Consider the following 17,794-nt stretch of genomic DNA (forward strand, 5'->3'; position numbering starts at 1 on the left):
GCCAAATCCAAATTATAACGTATTTCTACGGTTGGTGTACCGTGCTCGAGACACTGAGTCCTTGGTGCCTACCTGACAAGAAATTGGTGGTCCCCCGCGAGAAGTTAGAACGCCAGAGACTGAAGATACTGTTGTTCAGTCCTTTGATGACGACGGTAGAAGAAGTATATTTGAAGAACTATATTTACCGTGAACCTATCAATATTTTAGAAGAACTAAATGACCAAATTCACGAAACACTGGCTACTGTTATTCCTAATATGCTTAGACTGGCAAGGAAAAATTTAATAAAACGAGCTCGCCTATTCCTTCAGATGAAAGGTGGTCATTTTGAACACTTGTTATAAATTATTCTTTTTATTTTGCATGTTTCTTATTTCCTTTGTTGCATTCTACATCGTTTGGTTATAAAATTTTATCTTAAATTTTTACTAATAATGATGCTAAAATAAATAGGTTAGTTCAATCCAGTTTTGTATTCTTTTTTCAGAACTGCCATTATGCTTGATCTGTTGTTCAAAACCTATGTGTAACTCCAGCTTTTTTTGCAATCTCAAGAATGTTCCTAAAAGTCTTTTCTTTCATTTCGACGATGACGAGTCCCGCTCGTGTAGCTGCGCTAATACGTTGCAGATGCAGAGTGTATGCACAAGAGTCAGGATAAATTTCTTGTGATTCCGATTCACTTCACAGGCCCTGCATATTTCACTTTTACTAAGATTTTTAAGGTAGTAATATTACTCACTTGACGCTACGTCGCCATTTTCCCTTCCATCAACAAAGGTTCAATTCATCATATCCCTCCCGTCAATTTCCCATACCCCTCAAGGTTACAATTGCTCTGGAAATTTTCACTCATAACAAACCATATTTCATTCATTGCCGGAAGAAGAAACTTCTTGCGTTCCCTGATTTAGATTCTATACATTTGTTCACCTGCTTTTAGCGAAATTATCCCATTTTTGGTTATTTCAAAAGTAGCTGTCACTTTTGACGTCTGTTTCGACAAGTTGACCAGATAAATATTGAAAATAATTTTATTATTCATCGAATTATACGTTGCTTGGCAATTGAGGGAAGGTACTCAATTTTCTGATAAAGGGAAAATTAGATCGAGCTCGATTGCTCAATTTGATTAATTCATAACTAAAAAGCTGTTGCACCCTGAATATTTTTCTAAACGTTTTTTACCTTCATTACCATCAAGGAATATACAGTTTCAATTTGATCCGCGAGTTCTGGGACACTCTGTATATTCGTATGAAGAAAAATACAATTTTTCGTTCGACGCTGTCAGAATTTGAGAATTTTCTCCTGTCTGAATGGTTTTTGAATTTTGATAAATGTCAAAACGAAACGTCAAACTAATTTTAAAGATTTTAAGCGATTTGAATCCTTTAAGGGGCTTGTCGAACAAGTAGCCTTATGTCATTTTGCAAGTGCGTGCAAGCACTTGCAAAACGTTTTCTAGCCGTGTAATATACATTCTGTCGCAAGCAATAAATTTTGGTCGTCAATGTCATTTCAAAATTTGGTTAAATTGTCGCAAATTAAAACATTTCCCTCCCTGATTATGCCTACGTCAACAAAGTGCCAAAAAATGAGGAAAAAAAAAGAGAATTAATGTCATATAACATGATGATAGGTTATGATATTTGGGACCGTTTTACAATGGCGCATTTTACATTGCGTCAAAGAATGAAATTGACGACCAAAATTTATTGCTCGCGACTCTAAATTTGTTTAAAATGACATTCATGTCTACTTGTGCCATGCATAGGACAATGAAATTTAATTAATTAATGTAAAGAATAATGAGTCTCTTGTGACGAGGAGTGTACTGATCGATAGCGGCGCTTCAAATAAAATATCTACATATTTAATACAGTGAATTTATTTTTCCTATCACATAAATTCCAGTGAAATTTGTTAAATTCACCAATCACGATTTATTGTCGTGAACCATTCCTACTTCTACAATTTTATTGTTTGTATTTCTTTCTCTGTGAAAAATATCTGACAACATCATAAGTCTTACTCTACACACAATAATTTTTAAACAAAATTAATGTGATACAGAAATAAAACATCTCGTGCTTTGAAAATTATTACATCAATTTTAGTTAAAGTTGAATTAATTAATAAATTGGAACCGCAAAAGTGAGCCTCTTGAGACTGATCAATACATAAAAAATAAGCTAATGGACCAATTTATTATCTTGGTCGCATTTGTAAATTCAGTATTCTGACATTCTTTCCGAAGCAAACATGCCTGAGTCCGATCCGAAAGAAAAAACACCAAGTGCCCATAACAAACCACCTCCTCGAAGACAATCGAGTATGGCAAAAGACGTTTGGGACTACTTTTGCGAATTTTCCACCAACACCACCGTACACGGGTTCAAGTATTTGGTCGAAAACGGAAGATGCGTTGTAGAGAAGTGAGTCATCCATCACGTTGTCACCGTCTGCACTTGTGACCATCTCTCTTGTAGACTGTGGTGGATAACGGTCCTCAGCCTTTGCATTTACACTTGCGGAAGTCTGGTCGCTTTGACGCTGAAGAAGTGGGAAACGAATCCTGTTTTCATCAGCTTCAGTCAAACTCCGATGCGAATTTGGAACATTCCTTTTCCTGCGATTACCTTTTGCCCCGAAAACAAAGTCGTTAGGTCTAAATACGACTACAGCCGCTATTCATATCGGAACATCAAGAATCTACTCACTGATGCAGAGTGAGTTGACAAGTTTTCAAGAGTTTTTGAAACGTTGTTGTCCTTACAGATTCAAACGCTTCCTCGACATCAACAAATTCTGCAACATCAAGGCGTACGAGTACATAAATATCACTTCTCATTCGATGGACGTGGACGCTGTGAATTCGTTCGTCGAGGTTTGTTGTTCTTCTTGGAGTTGTCAGATGTAAGTGCGTTGTCCACAGATGGCCCCAATAAGTCTAGACCTGATACACATGTGCTATTGGAAGGGGCAAAAGTGCTTCGGTGATTTTTCGGCGGTGCTTACAGACCATGGAGTTTGCTACACATTCAACCAAATCGGCAGAGGAGAACTGTACAAGAACATTACGTAGGAAGCAATATTTTTACTTTCTACCAATGATAAGAAACAATTCCAGGTATTTGCCAAAAGACGAGGCACAACCAAGGAACACGTCTCATTGGAGCGTCGACGAAAATTACAACAGGACAAGAGAAGAAGTTTTTCCCGTGAGAGCCACCAGTACTGCAGACAATCTTTACCTCACCCTTCATTCCCCCGCGAACGACGTTAATCCTGCGTGCGCTCAGCAAAAGGGATTCAAGATCCTCTTCCATCATCCTGCGGAAATTCCCACATCTTCGACTGACTACATAGTACTGGCGCGGGACGAAGCTTACAACATCAAGCTCATCCCAGATGTCACAGTCACCGCTTCGACTCTAATCAACTATGAGCCGCACAAAAGAGGTTGTTTCTTCTCCCACGAGAAGAAGTTGAAGTTTTACAAAATTTACACCGAAAGGAATTGTAAAGTGGAGTGTCTGGCCAATTACACGTTACAACATTGCAAATGTGTTTCTTACTATTTGCCGAGTAATTTTGCTTCGCTTTAGAAGCACACCGTTTCTATTTGTGACGTGTTGTAGATGACGGGAAAACGACGATTTGTGGTCTGTTGGATCACGCTTGCGAGGACACTGCAGAAGGTAATATTCCTAAATCGAAACGACCAAATTTTATTTTATCCGATTTAGCTGACCTCTTACATTTGGACATGGAATCGGAAATTTCTGCAACTGACGGTACTGAAAGTGGACTCCCTTTTTGCAACTGTCTTCCTTTGTGTACTAGCATAGTTTACAACGCGGATATCACTCAGAGTCATAATTACGACATCAACGTGGACGTAGCTTTCAAGGACACTACGTTTACCATCAGGGAAAGAAACGAGTTGTTCAGTAACACCGACTTCTGGGCCAGTTGTGGAGGACTCTTCGGTTTGTTTACAGGATTTTCTGTGATCTCTTTGGCGGAAATCATCTATTATCTTTCTCTGAGATGGGTTTGCAACATTTGTACTTTTAGAAAGCGGTTCTGGTAAGAAATTAATACCATGAATGATTCCACAGGAGATATGTTGCTTGTTGTAGGTTTCTCTAAATGTCAAGATTTACTCAGAGCCAATTAAATTCTATTTACTGCCAATAACTAACCATGCTATGTATGTATCAGTTTCTATGATCGTTGCAACACATGTCGTAAAAATGTTAGAAGTAGATTGCTTTCCAGAAGTTTAGATTGCACTGTACCAAGACTCTCTCTTTCACGTTAGAACAAATGATGACACATGAAAGGCTAGTACTAAACGAGAATACTACGAAGCAAAGGATACCTACTAGTATAGAACCTTAGGTCCTGTAGGAGATATTCTACAAGTATTGTAGTACCTAGAACATCATAGTTCAAATGAAATCCTGGGCTGAGTAGGCGTTGGAAAAAGTAAACCGTTTAGAACAGTGTAAAGTTTGAATTTCCCGCCGTTTGACACGAATGACATTTGTATAATACCAGTTCACGTTGGATTGAACATCAGTGGTGCAAATAACTGACCTGTTACTGACAACTCATATGAAATTAATGCCAAATGTGTGAACAACGTGAACAGGTTATATGTTTAATCGGGACATAATTAAACATGTTTGTTTTGAGCAAAAGGTGTCCTTAGGGTTTAGATATTTGCTTCGAGAATAGGAATCGTTAAGTTATTCTATTTTTAATGTAAATCATTGCAAAGAAAGGAAAAAAAGAATAATTTTTGGGCTCTAAATTTTAGGTTAGCTGTCAATATGCTCCAGTTAATCTATGCTTTAAAAAAGCACAACAATTGACGGTTTCCAAGGCCTTCCCAGCCCAGGATTTCATTTGAATCCTTAATGAGTTGATGGAGCCACCATGATATAGTCATTGTGTTTTGTTAATTTATTTTTGTTATTCTTATTTTTTTGTTAAATAAACTGTGTAACTGCAGAGATGTAACTGTGTTATTGTTGTGTGCTGTTATTAATTGATCATAAACACGTCGAAAAAGGCCTACGTTGAAAGGTTGTAGCGTTCACAGCATTATTTCTCGTGATTGCCAAACCTGCACATCGCACGTTGGCACTAAAAAAATTGTTATGTAAGGTGACATTTTTTTTCATATGTCGTTTAGGTATTAGGAAGGTCTATCAGAAAGAGAAGAAAAAAGTGGGGGTTGTCATTTTTATCATCGCTGTGATAGCTTGTAACTAAGGACTTTATGCGTTTTGATTGGGTCATTAATGATCATGTGATACATGAATAATTGTCTTAAAAACATCACATAACGAATTTTGATGAATTTTGTTTCTTACAGGGTATAATCGATTTTTTGTAATGAATAATTAAAGTTGACCAATCAGAAGGACGCTGTTAATTTGAATTTCACGTAAATTTAACCAACGGTTTGAATTACCTTGCAACATAATTCTAGTAAGAATGGTATGGAATTTCAAGTAAATGTTTGGGCAACTGTGAAGATTTTGACAACGTCAAGTTTTAATTTGATTCGAAATTGTCAAACTCCGTATTGAAATCATGTATACAGCTGCAAAGTATACCGAAATGCTCATAATTTATGGAAAGTGCCGGCGCAATGCACGTGAGGATGCAAGGGAATATGCAATACGTTTTCCACGACGTTTGCCACATCCAAATTATAACGTATTTCTACGGTTGGTGTACCGTGCTCGAGACACTGAGTCCTTGATGCCTACCTGACAAGAAATTGGTGGTCCCCCGCGAGAAGTTAGAACGCCAGAGACTGAAGATGCTGTTCTTCAGTCCTTTGATGACGACGGTAGAAGAAGTATATTTGAAGAACTATGTTTACCGCGAACCTATCAATATTTTAGAAGAACTAAATGACCAAATTCACGAAACACTGGCTACTGTTATTCCTAATATGCTTAGACTGGCAAGGAAAAATTTAATAAAACGAGCTCGCCTATTCCTTCAGATGAAAGGTGGTCATTTTGAACACTTGTTATAAATTATTCTTTTTATTTTGCATGTTTCTTATTTCATTTGTTGCATTCTACATCGTTTGGTTATAAAATTTGATCTTAAATTTTTACTAATAATGATGCTAAAATAAATAGGTTAGTTCAATCCAGTTTTGTATTCTTTTTTCAGAACTGCCACTATGCTTGATCTGTTGTTCAAAACCTACGTGTAACTCCAGCTTTTTTTGCAATGTCAAGAATGTTCCTTAAAGTCTTTTCTTTCACTTCGACGATGACGAGTCCCGCTCGTCGCTCGTGTAGCAGCGCTAATACGTTCCAGATGCAGAGTATATGCACAGGAGTCAGGATAAATTTCTTGTGATTCCGATTCACTTCACAGGCCCTGCATATTTCACTTTTACTAAGATTTTTAAGGTAGTAATATTACTCACTTGACGCTACGTCGCCATTTTACCTTCCATCAACAAAGGTTCAATTCATCATATCCCTCCAGTCAATTTCCCATACCCCTCAAGGTTACAATTGCTCTGGAAATTTTCACTCATAACAAACCATATTTCATTCATTGCCGGAAGAAGAAACTTTTTGCGTTCCCTGATTTAGATTCTATACATTTGTTTACCTGCTTTTAGCAAAATTATCCCATTTTTGGTTATTTCAAAAGTAGCTGTCACTTTTGACGTCTGTTTCGACAAGTTGACCAGATAAATATTGAAAATAATTTTATTATTCATCGAATTATACGTTGCTTGGCAATTGAGGAAAGGTACTCAATTTTCTGATAAAGGGAAAATTAGATCGAGCTCGATTGCTCAATTTGATTAATTCATAACTAAAAAGCTGTTGCACCCTGAATATTTTTCTAAACGTTTTTTACCTTCATTACCATCAAGGAATATACAGTTTCAATTTGATCCGCGAGTTCTGGGACACTCTGTATATTCGTATGAAGAAAAATACAATTTTTTGTTCGACGCTGTCAGAATTTGAGAATTTTCTCCTGTCTGAATGGATTTTGAATTTTGATAAATGTCAAAACGAAACGTCAAACTAATTTTAAAGATTTTAAGCGATTTGAATCCTTTAAGGGGCTTGTCGAACAAGTAGCCTTATGTCATTTTGCAAGTGCGTGCAAGCACTTGCAAAACGTTTTCTAGCCGTGTAATATACATTCTGTCGCAAGCAATAAATTTTGGTCGTCAATGTCATTTCAAAATTTGGCTAAATTGTCACAAATTAAAACATTTCCCTCCCTGATTATGCCTACGTCAACAAAGTGCCAAAAAATGAGGAAAAAAAAAGAGAATTAATGTCATATAACATGATGATAGGTTATGATATTTGGGACCGTTTTACAATGGCGCATTTTACATTGCGTCAAAGAATGAAATTGACGACCAAAATTTATTGCTCGCGACTCTAAATTTGTTTAAAATGACATTCATGTCTACTTGTGCCATGCATCGGACAATGAAATTTAATTAATTAATGTAAAGAATAATGAGTCTCTTGTGACGAGGAGTGTACTGATCGATAGCGGCGCTTCAAATAAAATATCTACATATTTAATACAGTGAATTTATTTTTCCTATCACATAAATTCCAATGAAATTTGCTAAATTCACCAATCACGATTTACTGTCATGAACCATTCCTACTTCTACAATTTTATTGTTTGTATTTCTTTCTCTGTGAAAAATATCTGACAACATCATAAGTCTTACTCTACACACGATAATTTTTAAACAAAATTAATGTGATACAGAAATAAAACATCTCGTGCTTTGAAAATTATTACATCAATTTTAGTTAAAGTTGAATTAATTAATAAATTGGAACCGCAAAAGTGAGCCTCTTGAGACTGATCAATACATAAAAAATAAGCTAATGGACCAATTTATTATCTTGGTCGCATTTGTAAATTCAGTGTTCTGACATTCTTTCCGAAGCAAACATGTCTGAGTCCGATCCGAAAGAAAAAACACCAAGTGTCCATAACAAACCACCTCCTCGAAGACAATCGAGTATGGCAAAAGACGTTTGGGAGTACTTTTGCGAATTTTGCACCAACACCACCGTACACGGGTTCAAGTATTTGGTAGAAAACGGAAGATGCGTTGTAGAGAAGTGAGTCATCCATCACGTTGTCACCGTCTGCACTTGTGACCATCTCTCTTGTAGACTGTGGTGGATAACGGTCCTCAGCCTTTGCATTTACACTTGCGGAAGTCTGGTCGCTTTGACGCTGAAGAAGTGGGAAACGAATCCCGTTTTCATCAGCTTCAGTCAGACTCCGATGCGAATTTGGAACATTCCTTTCCCCGCGATTACCTTTTGCCCCGAAAACAAAGTCAGTAGGTCTAAATACGACTACAGCCGCTATTCATATCGGAACATCAAGAATCTTCTCACTGATGCAGAGTGAGTTGATAAGTCTTCAAGAGTTTTTGAAACGTTGTTGTCCTTACAGATTCAAACGTTTCCTCGACATCAACAAGTTCTGCAACATCAAGGCGTACGAGTACATAAATATCACTTCTCATTCGATGGACGTGGACGCTGTGAATTCGTTCGTCGAGGTTTGTTGTTCTTCTTGGAGTTGTCAGATGTAAGTGCGTTGTCCACAGATGGCCCCAATAAGTCTAGACCTGATAAATATGTGCTATTGGAAAGGGAAAAAGTGCTTCGATGATTTTTCGGCGGCGCTTACAGACCATGGAGTTTCCTACACATTCAACCAAATCGGCAGAGGAGAACTGTACAAGAACATTACGTAGGAAGCAATATTTTTACTTTCTACCAATGATAAGAAACAATTTCAGGTATTTGCCAAAAGACGAGGCACAACCAAGGAACACGTCTCATTGGAGCGTCGACGAAAATTACAACAGGACAAGAGAAGAAGTTTTTCCCGTGAGAGCCACCAGTACTGCAGACAATCTTTACCTCACCCTTCATTCCCCCGCGAACGACGTTAATCCTGCGTGCGCTCAGCAAAAGGGATTCAAGATCCTCTTCCATCATCCTGCGGAAATTCCCACATCTTCGACTGACTACATAGTACTGGCGCGGGACGAAGCTTACAACATCAAGCTCATCCCAGATGTCACAGTCACCGCTTCGACTCTAATCAACTATGAGCCACACAAAAGAGGTTGCTTCTTCTCCCACGAGAAGACGTTGAAGTTTTACAAAACTTACACCGAAAGGAATTGTAAATTGGAGTGTCTGGCCAATTACACGTTACAACATTGCAAATGTGTTTCTTACTATTTGCCGAGTAATGTTGCTTCGCTTCAGAAGTAGACTGTTTCTATTTGTGACGTGTTGTAGATGACGGGAAAACGACGATTTGTGGTCTGTTGGATCACGCTTGCGAGGACACTGCGGAAGGTAGTATTCCAAAATCGAAACAACCAAATTTTATTTTATCCGATTTAGATGACCTCTTACATTTGGACATGGAATCGGAAATTTCTGCAACTGACGGAACTAAAAGTGGACTCCCTTTTTGCGACTGTCTTCCTTTGTGTACTAGCATAGTTTACAACGCGGATATCACTCAGAGTCATAATTACGACATCAACGTGAACGTAGCTTTCAAGGACACGAAGTTTACCATCAGGGAAAGAAACGAGTTGTTCAGTAACACCGACTTCTGGGCCAGTTGTGGAGGACTCTTCGGTTTGTTCACAGGATTTTCTGTTATCTCTTTGGCCGAAATCATCTATTATCTTTCTCTGAGATGGGTTTGCAACATTTGGTCTTTTAGAAAGCGGTTCTGGTAAGAAATTAATACCACAAATGATTCCACAGGAGATATGTTGCTTGTTGTAGGTTTCTCTAAATGTCAAGATTTACTAAGAGCCAATTAAATTCTCTTTACTGCCAATAACTCACCATTCGATATATGCATCAGTTTCTAATCATGATTCTGCCTAAAATACTTTTGCACTGCAACACTATTAGAAATAAATTGCTTTCTAGAAGTTTAGATTGCATTGTATCAAGATCCTCTCTTTGAGGTATGAAAGACTAGTACTAAACTAGAATACAGTAAACCAAAGGAAATCTACTAGGATTGAATGTTAGGTCCTGTAGGAGATATTATTGTACAAGGCAAGGATGGTGGTACCTAGATCATCATATCTATATAGTCGACACGGCGATTCACTGTAGTTATAAACTGGCGTGAGCTTCATGTGATTTACGAGGGATGGTTTTCTATTGGTTAAAGGGCGCGAAGTAAAAAGTAGAGACTCAATGCACGCAGCCGAACTTTCCATCCATTCTTAAAGTAGTAAGATTTAAATTTCCCGCACAAAATTCAAATTTGGGGAGGGAGTGTAAACTGTAAATCAGGCTTTTGATGACATGGCAACGAACCTGAACACCTCGTGACCACTCGCCTAGTTCGGCGGGCCAACTATAGTGATGCTTATTGCGCTGACGGAGCCACCACGATATATCCATTTTGATCTCTATTTGTTTTGTGATTTTTTTTATTGTTTCCACTTCTTTGTTAAATAAACTGTCTTATTTATGTGTGCTGTTATTAATTATTGATCATAAACACGTCGAGAAAAGACCTCTTATAAGACTATTGGAATGTTTCGATTTCACTGTTATGTTTAGATGAAACACTTGTGTATACAGGGTGTCTCAGATAAGATTTCGAGCCTAGTATCTCGGTTATTTGCCAATGGATTTTTATGAAATTTAAAATGCAGATATTTTAGACCGTGAAGGTTCAATTAGTAATAATAAAATTACCTTAAGTTAAAAAATGTAATTTTAACACATGTTTCCTTTATCGAAAATTATGCGCGACTATTATTAGATTGTTAAACATTAAAAAATAGGGATCTACACAAACAATTAAGTAAATCACTTGTCTGATTCAACGAAAAGATCAGATTTTGTCGTTAAAAATTTAATGTAAAATTTGAAGGTATTTGAGCAGTTACCTTTTGAAACAATTGATGATTAATTGTCAAGCAATATTTTGTACACCCTTTAAAGTCTGTCAAAATTGGGCGCGCTTTATTAGAAACGTCATATTGTAAAAATTTATTGAAAATACTCTAGAAATAGACTGCAGCGGCAGAAATTTCAATATTGTTAAAAAAGAAAAAAAAAATTGCCTATGAAGAGTGTCCTAAGAACTTCAATGACACAGTTCGTTTTCCCGTGGAACACTATCCAAATGTAGGCTTTACAAAATGTAAGGTTAAGAGAGTCCTCAATTTATTTGAAGACACAGGAAGCGTACGTGAACTAAATTACCTTGCTAAAATAACCCGATCGTGTTTTAGTCCTTTATGGAAGAATTAAAGCATCCAGTATAATAAATTACGTCCAAATGTTGTCTTTAACTTTGTAAGTGTTTGTAAGGTTAGCAAGATAAACGTCAAATATGTCACCTGCGCTTCTGCGAAAAGGGATGATCAAAATTCTGCAAAATTGTGCGTTTGTTTCATACGCGTCTACGTTTTTGCATTTGCAGCCACGTTTAACACAGTTTTTTGCTTTTTTCTTGCAAACCAGACGTCTTTCAAGGACGAGTTTTTCCCTACAGCATTTTTTATTGACGATCAATTTTTTATGTAAATCTTAATTGATTCAACATTTTAAAAAAGCATGTAAAAATTACGTTTTTAAGACTTGGGTGATTGAATTAATGGGATTTTATTCTTCACCGTCTAAAATATCTGCATTTTAAATTTCACAAAAATCCGCTGGAAAATAACTGAGTTATTACTGTTATTAGGCTCGAAAGTCTTAGCTGAGACACCCTGTATATTTAGGATAAAACAATGTGAGAACGTTTTTGAGAAATTTTCTTTGATCTTCATATGATTCTCAAGACTACTATATTTGCGGTCATTTAGACGTCTTTGTGTGAAAGATTTTTTTAAACGTTATTTCAAAGCGAGGTTGGTGGGTACGTAAATTCTAGTGTGTTGACAGCATCATTTCTCGTGATTGCCAAACCTGCAAGATTTTAACTAGGTTTTACATTGGGCAAATAGTTCAGAAACAAGCAAAGTGCAAGGGTAAAGAGAAAGGAAAATTCCTTAGGGTGCTGTACTTAATTTTGCGAATTGACTTGTTGCAGCACTGCAAAGTAAGACCAGGCGGTTTTGAGAATCTGAAACCAAATCTAGAATTTGTGTAATTTCTATCTATTTATACAGGCTGTTTGAAAATTGCTAGTACAAAAAAAACATGGTAATTGGTGATGGTGAGTTGAAGTCATCGGCAAAAGAAAATTCTAATAAAAATCCTCTAGTTTTCGAGATAAAAATTACTAAAAATTGGGTTAAAATTGTTAGTGCACCACTGAGTTAAGGTATTTTAAAAAGACACTTCACGTTGTTAACAAGCAATAACGAAATAAAAAATTTGATGTTCTTAAACTGTCAATCTGTGGTTGCCAAGATCTTGCAAAAAAATATAAATTTTTCATATTGTTGTATAGTCCTTCATTATCACTACGATCATCACGCTTGGTTACCAAGGTTTAAAAAATATTGCCCCGCCTGAGGCGTAGAATATGCAGGAATAGGGTTACTTTATCCCTTTTGTTTTAAAAAATTAAAAATTGGTTTCTTGGATTTCTTAGGGCTTCCAGATGCCACAGTTTTTTTTTTGTACTAGCAATTTTCAAACACCCTGTATTTACCTTCACAAATGACTCCAACGAGAGAGGAAACATTTTGAAAGCGGACATCTGCACCGGTTCCTGCGACCTCAACATAATGAGGAACACATTTTTCTGCACTTTTAGAGACAAACCGGTCCAGTTGGACTCAAACGCAGCACTCGACAAGTTCTTACTCTACGTGACCAATCATTAGAAACAAAAAACACAAAGGTGCGCTGATACCTTGACCTCCACTTCGTTACCGTACCAACAATACATAAAAATTTGCATGATTATTGACAAACCGTAGGACATAAAAGTGAAGAATTCACTGGTCAGAGGAGCAACCTAAGAGAAATGTTTGTCACGTTGTAGGTCAAGGAGCAAGAACTTACTATGGTTAAGTGAAAGAGTGTTAATCCTATCATAGTTCCACTAATGAAGAACTGGTAGAAAATGATCCAGCTGAAGAAGTTGTTGGAACCTTCGGCAAAACTGGAAAGGATGATGGATTTCATTTACTCAACTAAAAACAAGTTGATTTTACTTTAGAATCAGTTTTTGGTGTTCGACGCAGTTGATCAGATTTGTGTGGGGATCCCCTTCGTGAAGATTTTTCAAATTGTCGCACAAAATGTCAAACTGGCAACCCACGTACACGTTTAAAGCAGCAATCAACATGTCAATGTTAATGTGACTGAAGATGGTGTAAGTGTAGCTGGCCACTTGGTGCAGATACGTCAGCTGGTAGAAAGGTGATTGTTTGGCGTCGTACGGGTACCAAGCTATGTAGGGTAGTTGTCTGTCTAGATTTGATCTGTCCAGAAGAGGGTAAATGGCCCAAAAGACGTCAGTCCCCCAACAAACACCCAAAAATATTTTGTAGACCGTCGTCCAAGTGTCCAGACTCGCCCGGATCAAATCTACTTGTCTGGTGTTTTTGGGTTGGAACAGGTCGGCGTCCAGAACCTTCATCAGGTGTTTGAGGAGTGGAGTGTTCTTGATCACGTAGTAAACCTTAAGGCCGAAAAGCATTTCGGTTACGAGAAGGTAGATCGTTCTGGTGAGAATCGTCAAGTCGAGGTGAATGTAGAATAAGTTGATTATCTGTGCAAATACACCGATGAAATAGAATGTTGTGAGTAAGAATGCGGAGAGTGCTGTGTAACTGTCAAACTTGTAAGTCTCGTCTTTGGGCCAGAGTCCCAATATTCGGAGAAGGAAAATGTTTTCTCTGATGGTTTGTTTCCACTCGAATTTGTCCATTTTCCAGAAAATAATTTTCTGTGATTAAGGTTACAAAATTGTATTGGTGGTTTAAGGCACAGACGACACTGTTTTGTTTGAATGCAATCTGACCTAGTCTTGACATTTCTTACTTCATTATTCAAAAGCCGAGTGTGGTGTACATCATTTTCTCAGTAATATTATTGGCTAAGAATAATTAAAATTAATCTATTTGCCAACAGGTAATTATTAGTTAATCAATAATTGAAGACATAATTATCACGTGTGCCAATACAAGTGTACTCCTCAATAATTATTTACAGTTGTGGAAGCATACACATCTAGACGTTGTTTAAATATTGATGAGCTTTTCAGCTGTTTTGTTATGCCAACTAGTAGGTCATCAGGTGAGGATGTACGATACAATTTTGAATTTTTATGTTAATGACAGAAATTTACAACAAAATTCTTCCCAATGAAAGAGATGTGATGATTAATATGAAGAAAAAATAAAATAATTAAAATTTTGAAATTGTGAGGTGTTGTCCAAGGGCGAGTAAGATGAAGAAAAATTAACCAAAAGAATTGAGAAAAATGGGTTACATTTTTTCTTTGGAAATTTTGAAGCTTCAGAGAGAAGAAATGTACAGTTTTGCAAGAAAAAACTGCCACCCTGTAGCCGCTCGCCTTGTAAAATTAAAATTTGGAAAAACAAATAAATTTGTACCAAGTCATAATTTTGAAAAAAATTAAGTTGTGGACGCTTTTAATTTTGGCACTAAATAAATAGTTATTTATGCAACGAGTTTCTGTGTAAATTGGGCTTTTCTAATTGCCCGAGGGACAAGATTAAAACACGAGCGTAGCAAGGGTTTTAAGGCCTCGAGGGCAATTAGAAAAGCCCAATTTACCCAGAAACGAGTTGCATACAAAATTTTATTGTTTGAAAAGACGTCCCTGAAGCTTCCAAATCTTTTAAAAATGGTTTCGCATTTGCTTTTGACAGTTTTGACAAATTTTTCAAGACCTGTCAGAAATGTGACGTTGAATGTGTTGTCTAGGTCAACGGTTCGTTATCTGCTCATTTTGTTTTAAGGCAGTTAAGAGGCAGTTTACAAAGGAGAAAAATGATAATTTATGACAGTTGAAATCAATAAATAATTATTATCGGGTAGAAAATTAGTTAATGAAAATTCAGAAACTGTGAAGCGTTCTGCAAGATTGAGCAAGCGGAAAAATAATTAAGGATGAACTGGAGTAACAATCTCAGCAAAAAGTTGCGGAATTCTTATAATGCTATGAAACGTTTATTACGAGAAATCAATATTTGGAAAAATAGTTTTTAATTTTTGGAAACGAATTGTAATGAGTTGCAAGTAAATTTTGTGTTTATTTTCTTGATATTTAGATAATTACTTTGCCACGGTTCAAACTGGCCAGAGGGCACAATACTTGGGCTAGCTCGATCTCAGGGCGCCACTTGCGGCGAAGTCGAGGGTTCTTTTGGTAGCAGGCCCCGCAAGTAGCCTGCTGACCTGGCCAGGAGAGGTGTTTGAAGTTCGCGAGAACGAAAAGAAACGCACAAAGTGTACGTGGCTGGACCTAGGCGCTATTCAAACAGGCGAAACCAAAAAAATACAGACGGGCGAGCTGAGGGGGGGTAGTATTGATACACACTATGTAAGTGAAAATTGAATATAATTGAAATGACTGTAAATATTTGAATTGATAAACATATGAATTGATATAAATATATAAATGTGAATTGATATAAATATAAATATAAAAATGTACAATAAAAAGGGGTGGAAACTCGGTTCCAGCAATCCGGCCGAAATAGCTATTTCCGCAGAGCTTTACAACAAGCGAATCTCGCTGATGTCTACGCGGAGATGTTAACAAGGTTATAATGTGATATATATAACAAAAGTAAGTGAGCTATTTCACTTGCTAGATTGAGTTAGTTTGTAAATTGTGATATGGTTAGTACGATATTTAAAAAAAGGTTAGATAAAATGAAATTGAGTCGAATAAGAGGGGTGGCTTGCCGGTCTCCAGGAGCAGTCCGCGCTCAGGGGCCGTAGAGGAGCGTGTCCTTTCCCAGTCGTTCGGGGATGTGGTGGCAAAGTCCTTTGAGCGGAGCTGACGGTTCTAGAGACGAGACTGGAGCCACAGAGGTCTCTGGCGCGTCGACGATGAGCCCGACGCACGGTTTTCTCTTGACCCCGACGTAAGACGGTTGGGGTCGAAGTCTAGGGGGTGGAGATGGAGGATTCCCTAGAGGAGTACTACGTGTAGCACATTGTCTACATGAAGACTCACCTATACCCTCAGGCAAGGGAAATGCCTCGCAGGAGTCTACTTCGATTGCGTCACGAGCCTTAGCGTTTGGACCAAAATCCTCCCTAAGCGGAGTTGGAAGGGTGCGCTCAAATTTTCCACACGGAGACGATACAGCACACCATCCACAAGGTTTCGACGAATACGAAGATCCCTGGCACCAGGTAATAAATTGATTTCACTCGAACGAAACGGTCCGCAAAGGCACGTGGCACGGTAGATTCAGAAGAGAAAAAAACGTGAGTGAAGATTCTCCTGATAAGATGGAATATTCTCGAAGGAGTCGCGCGCGCGCTTGTCTTCGCGCTAGCAAAAGAGGGAATTTTGTAGGCAACCAACGATTCCTGAAGAGGTATGTTGGGCGAAAAACCAAGGGTGACAAGGCCCTCTTTTCCTCCAAAAGAAAAATTTTTGAAGAAAATTTTTCTTTGAACCTCTGCCAACAAAAAAAACAAAAAAAATGAGAAGCGGGATGGACTTTTTAGGGTGAAGCCCGGGGTTTCCACTGACCCAGCACAATGTAGACGTACCAGCCTGAAATTGATGTGAAGCCGTATAGCCGCTTCGACGCTTAAGCAGAGCGAATGACTACTCCGGTAACAAAGTCTATAAAACAAAATATCTCGAAGAAGAGGTGCGGTGCACATGGCGGTCGAGCGACACACTCGCAAGAGGAACAGAAATGTGGAGAAAGAAACATAGAGATAAATTGAAAGAAGATCCAACTCAACGACGGTCGTGTCCACCTGCCATGTTCCACTGCAAAATCTTCTCCGACCTGCGCCAACTGCCAGGAATTTTTCGGTCTCGTGGACCTCGCGATCGGAAGAAAACACTTGGGTCTAGCCTGGTTTTGTGGTGGATTGCTCCCCAAAACCAGCTAGATGTCAAGACAACAACAAAGACGAAATCGGTAACAAAAAGGAGTGTCGAAATTGAGAAACTTGAAGGTGGTGGGTTAGGGTTACAAGGACCGACTAACGGCCAAAACCAAACGATAACGATAATGACAACCATACCAACCACGATCTTACTGCACCACGGCAAGGGGGATGAATCCGAGATTTAAAAAAAAAACAAAAATTCAAAACAAAGTTTAGCTCTTAGAGTCGACCGAGTCGACAGAGGACGCGTTTGATTCGTCTATGACCATAGGGGAGCTTGCCCTATTTATGTGGTTTAGGATGCGCCAGGGGTGTGGTCATTACAGCCCTATCACAATGTGAAATTTACTTATGTGACATCATCATAGGGATCTCGAACAGGTTTTAGGTCTTGGACGTGCCAATGGCCTCTTTTAGTACCGGTATCGTCTGTCAGCTCATACGTTCCGTAACCGATTTTCCGGGCGATTTTGAACGGGCCAACGAATTTCGGGCCTAATTTGGCGGTGTAGTGGCCAACCGCGTCCGAGAGACTTTTGTCTCGGCGCCATACCAACTGTCCGGGCTGGTAGTCCACGGGACGCCTGCGTAAGTCATAGACTCGTTTGTTTTTCTCGTGCGCCGTTTGGAGTCGGTTTGTGATTTCTCCAAAG

General features: G+C 38.1%; 3 protein-coding genes across 3 annotated transcripts; 2 read left to right on the forward strand and 1 right to left on the reverse strand.

Moving 5' to 3' along the window:
* Nucleotides 1–2,818: 2,818 nt before the first annotated feature.
* LOC138122274 (pickpocket protein 28-like) lies at nt 2,819–5,020 on the forward strand. Its single transcript, XM_069036445.1, has 6 exons — nt 2,819–2,893; nt 2,942–3,087; nt 3,137–3,594; nt 3,648–3,707; nt 3,756–4,098; nt 4,152–5,020. Exons 1-6 carry the CDS (start codon nt 2,861–2,863, stop codon nt 4,159–4,161), a joined length of 1,050 nt encoding a protein of 349 aa, XP_068892546.1. The 5' UTR covers nt 2,819–2,860; the 3' UTR covers nt 4,162–5,020.
* Nucleotides 5,021–8,770: 3,750 nt separating this feature from the next.
* On the forward strand, nt 8,771–11,087 carry LOC138135537 (pickpocket protein 28-like). Its single transcript, XM_069054297.1, has 4 exons — nt 8,771–9,324; nt 9,378–9,437; nt 9,486–9,828; nt 9,882–11,087. The coding sequence occupies exons 1-4, from the start codon at nt 8,847–8,849 to the stop codon at nt 9,889–9,891; spliced, it is 891 nt and encodes a 296-aa protein (XP_068910398.1). The 5' UTR covers nt 8,771–8,846; the 3' UTR covers nt 9,892–11,087.
* On the reverse strand, nt 11,080–14,144 carry LOC138130701 (odorant receptor 4-like). The gene is made up of 5 exons (XM_069047358.1): nt 13,238–14,144; nt 13,086–13,185; nt 12,934–13,038; nt 12,730–12,885; nt 11,080–12,195 (listed from the first exon to the last, which is right to left on the reverse strand). The coding sequence occupies exons 1-5, from the start codon at nt 13,954–13,956 to the stop codon at nt 12,136–12,138; spliced, it is 1,140 nt and encodes a 379-aa protein (XP_068903459.1). The 5' UTR covers nt 13,957–14,144; the 3' UTR covers nt 11,080–12,135.
* Nucleotides 14,145–17,794: the final 3,650 nt, after the last annotated feature.

This window comes from Tenebrio molitor, chromosome 1 (genome assembly GCF_963966145.1).
Source record: "Tenebrio molitor chromosome 1, icTenMoli1.1, whole genome shotgun sequence".
Taxonomy (NCBI): Eukaryota; Metazoa; Arthropoda; class Insecta; order Coleoptera; family Tenebrionidae; genus Tenebrio; species Tenebrio molitor.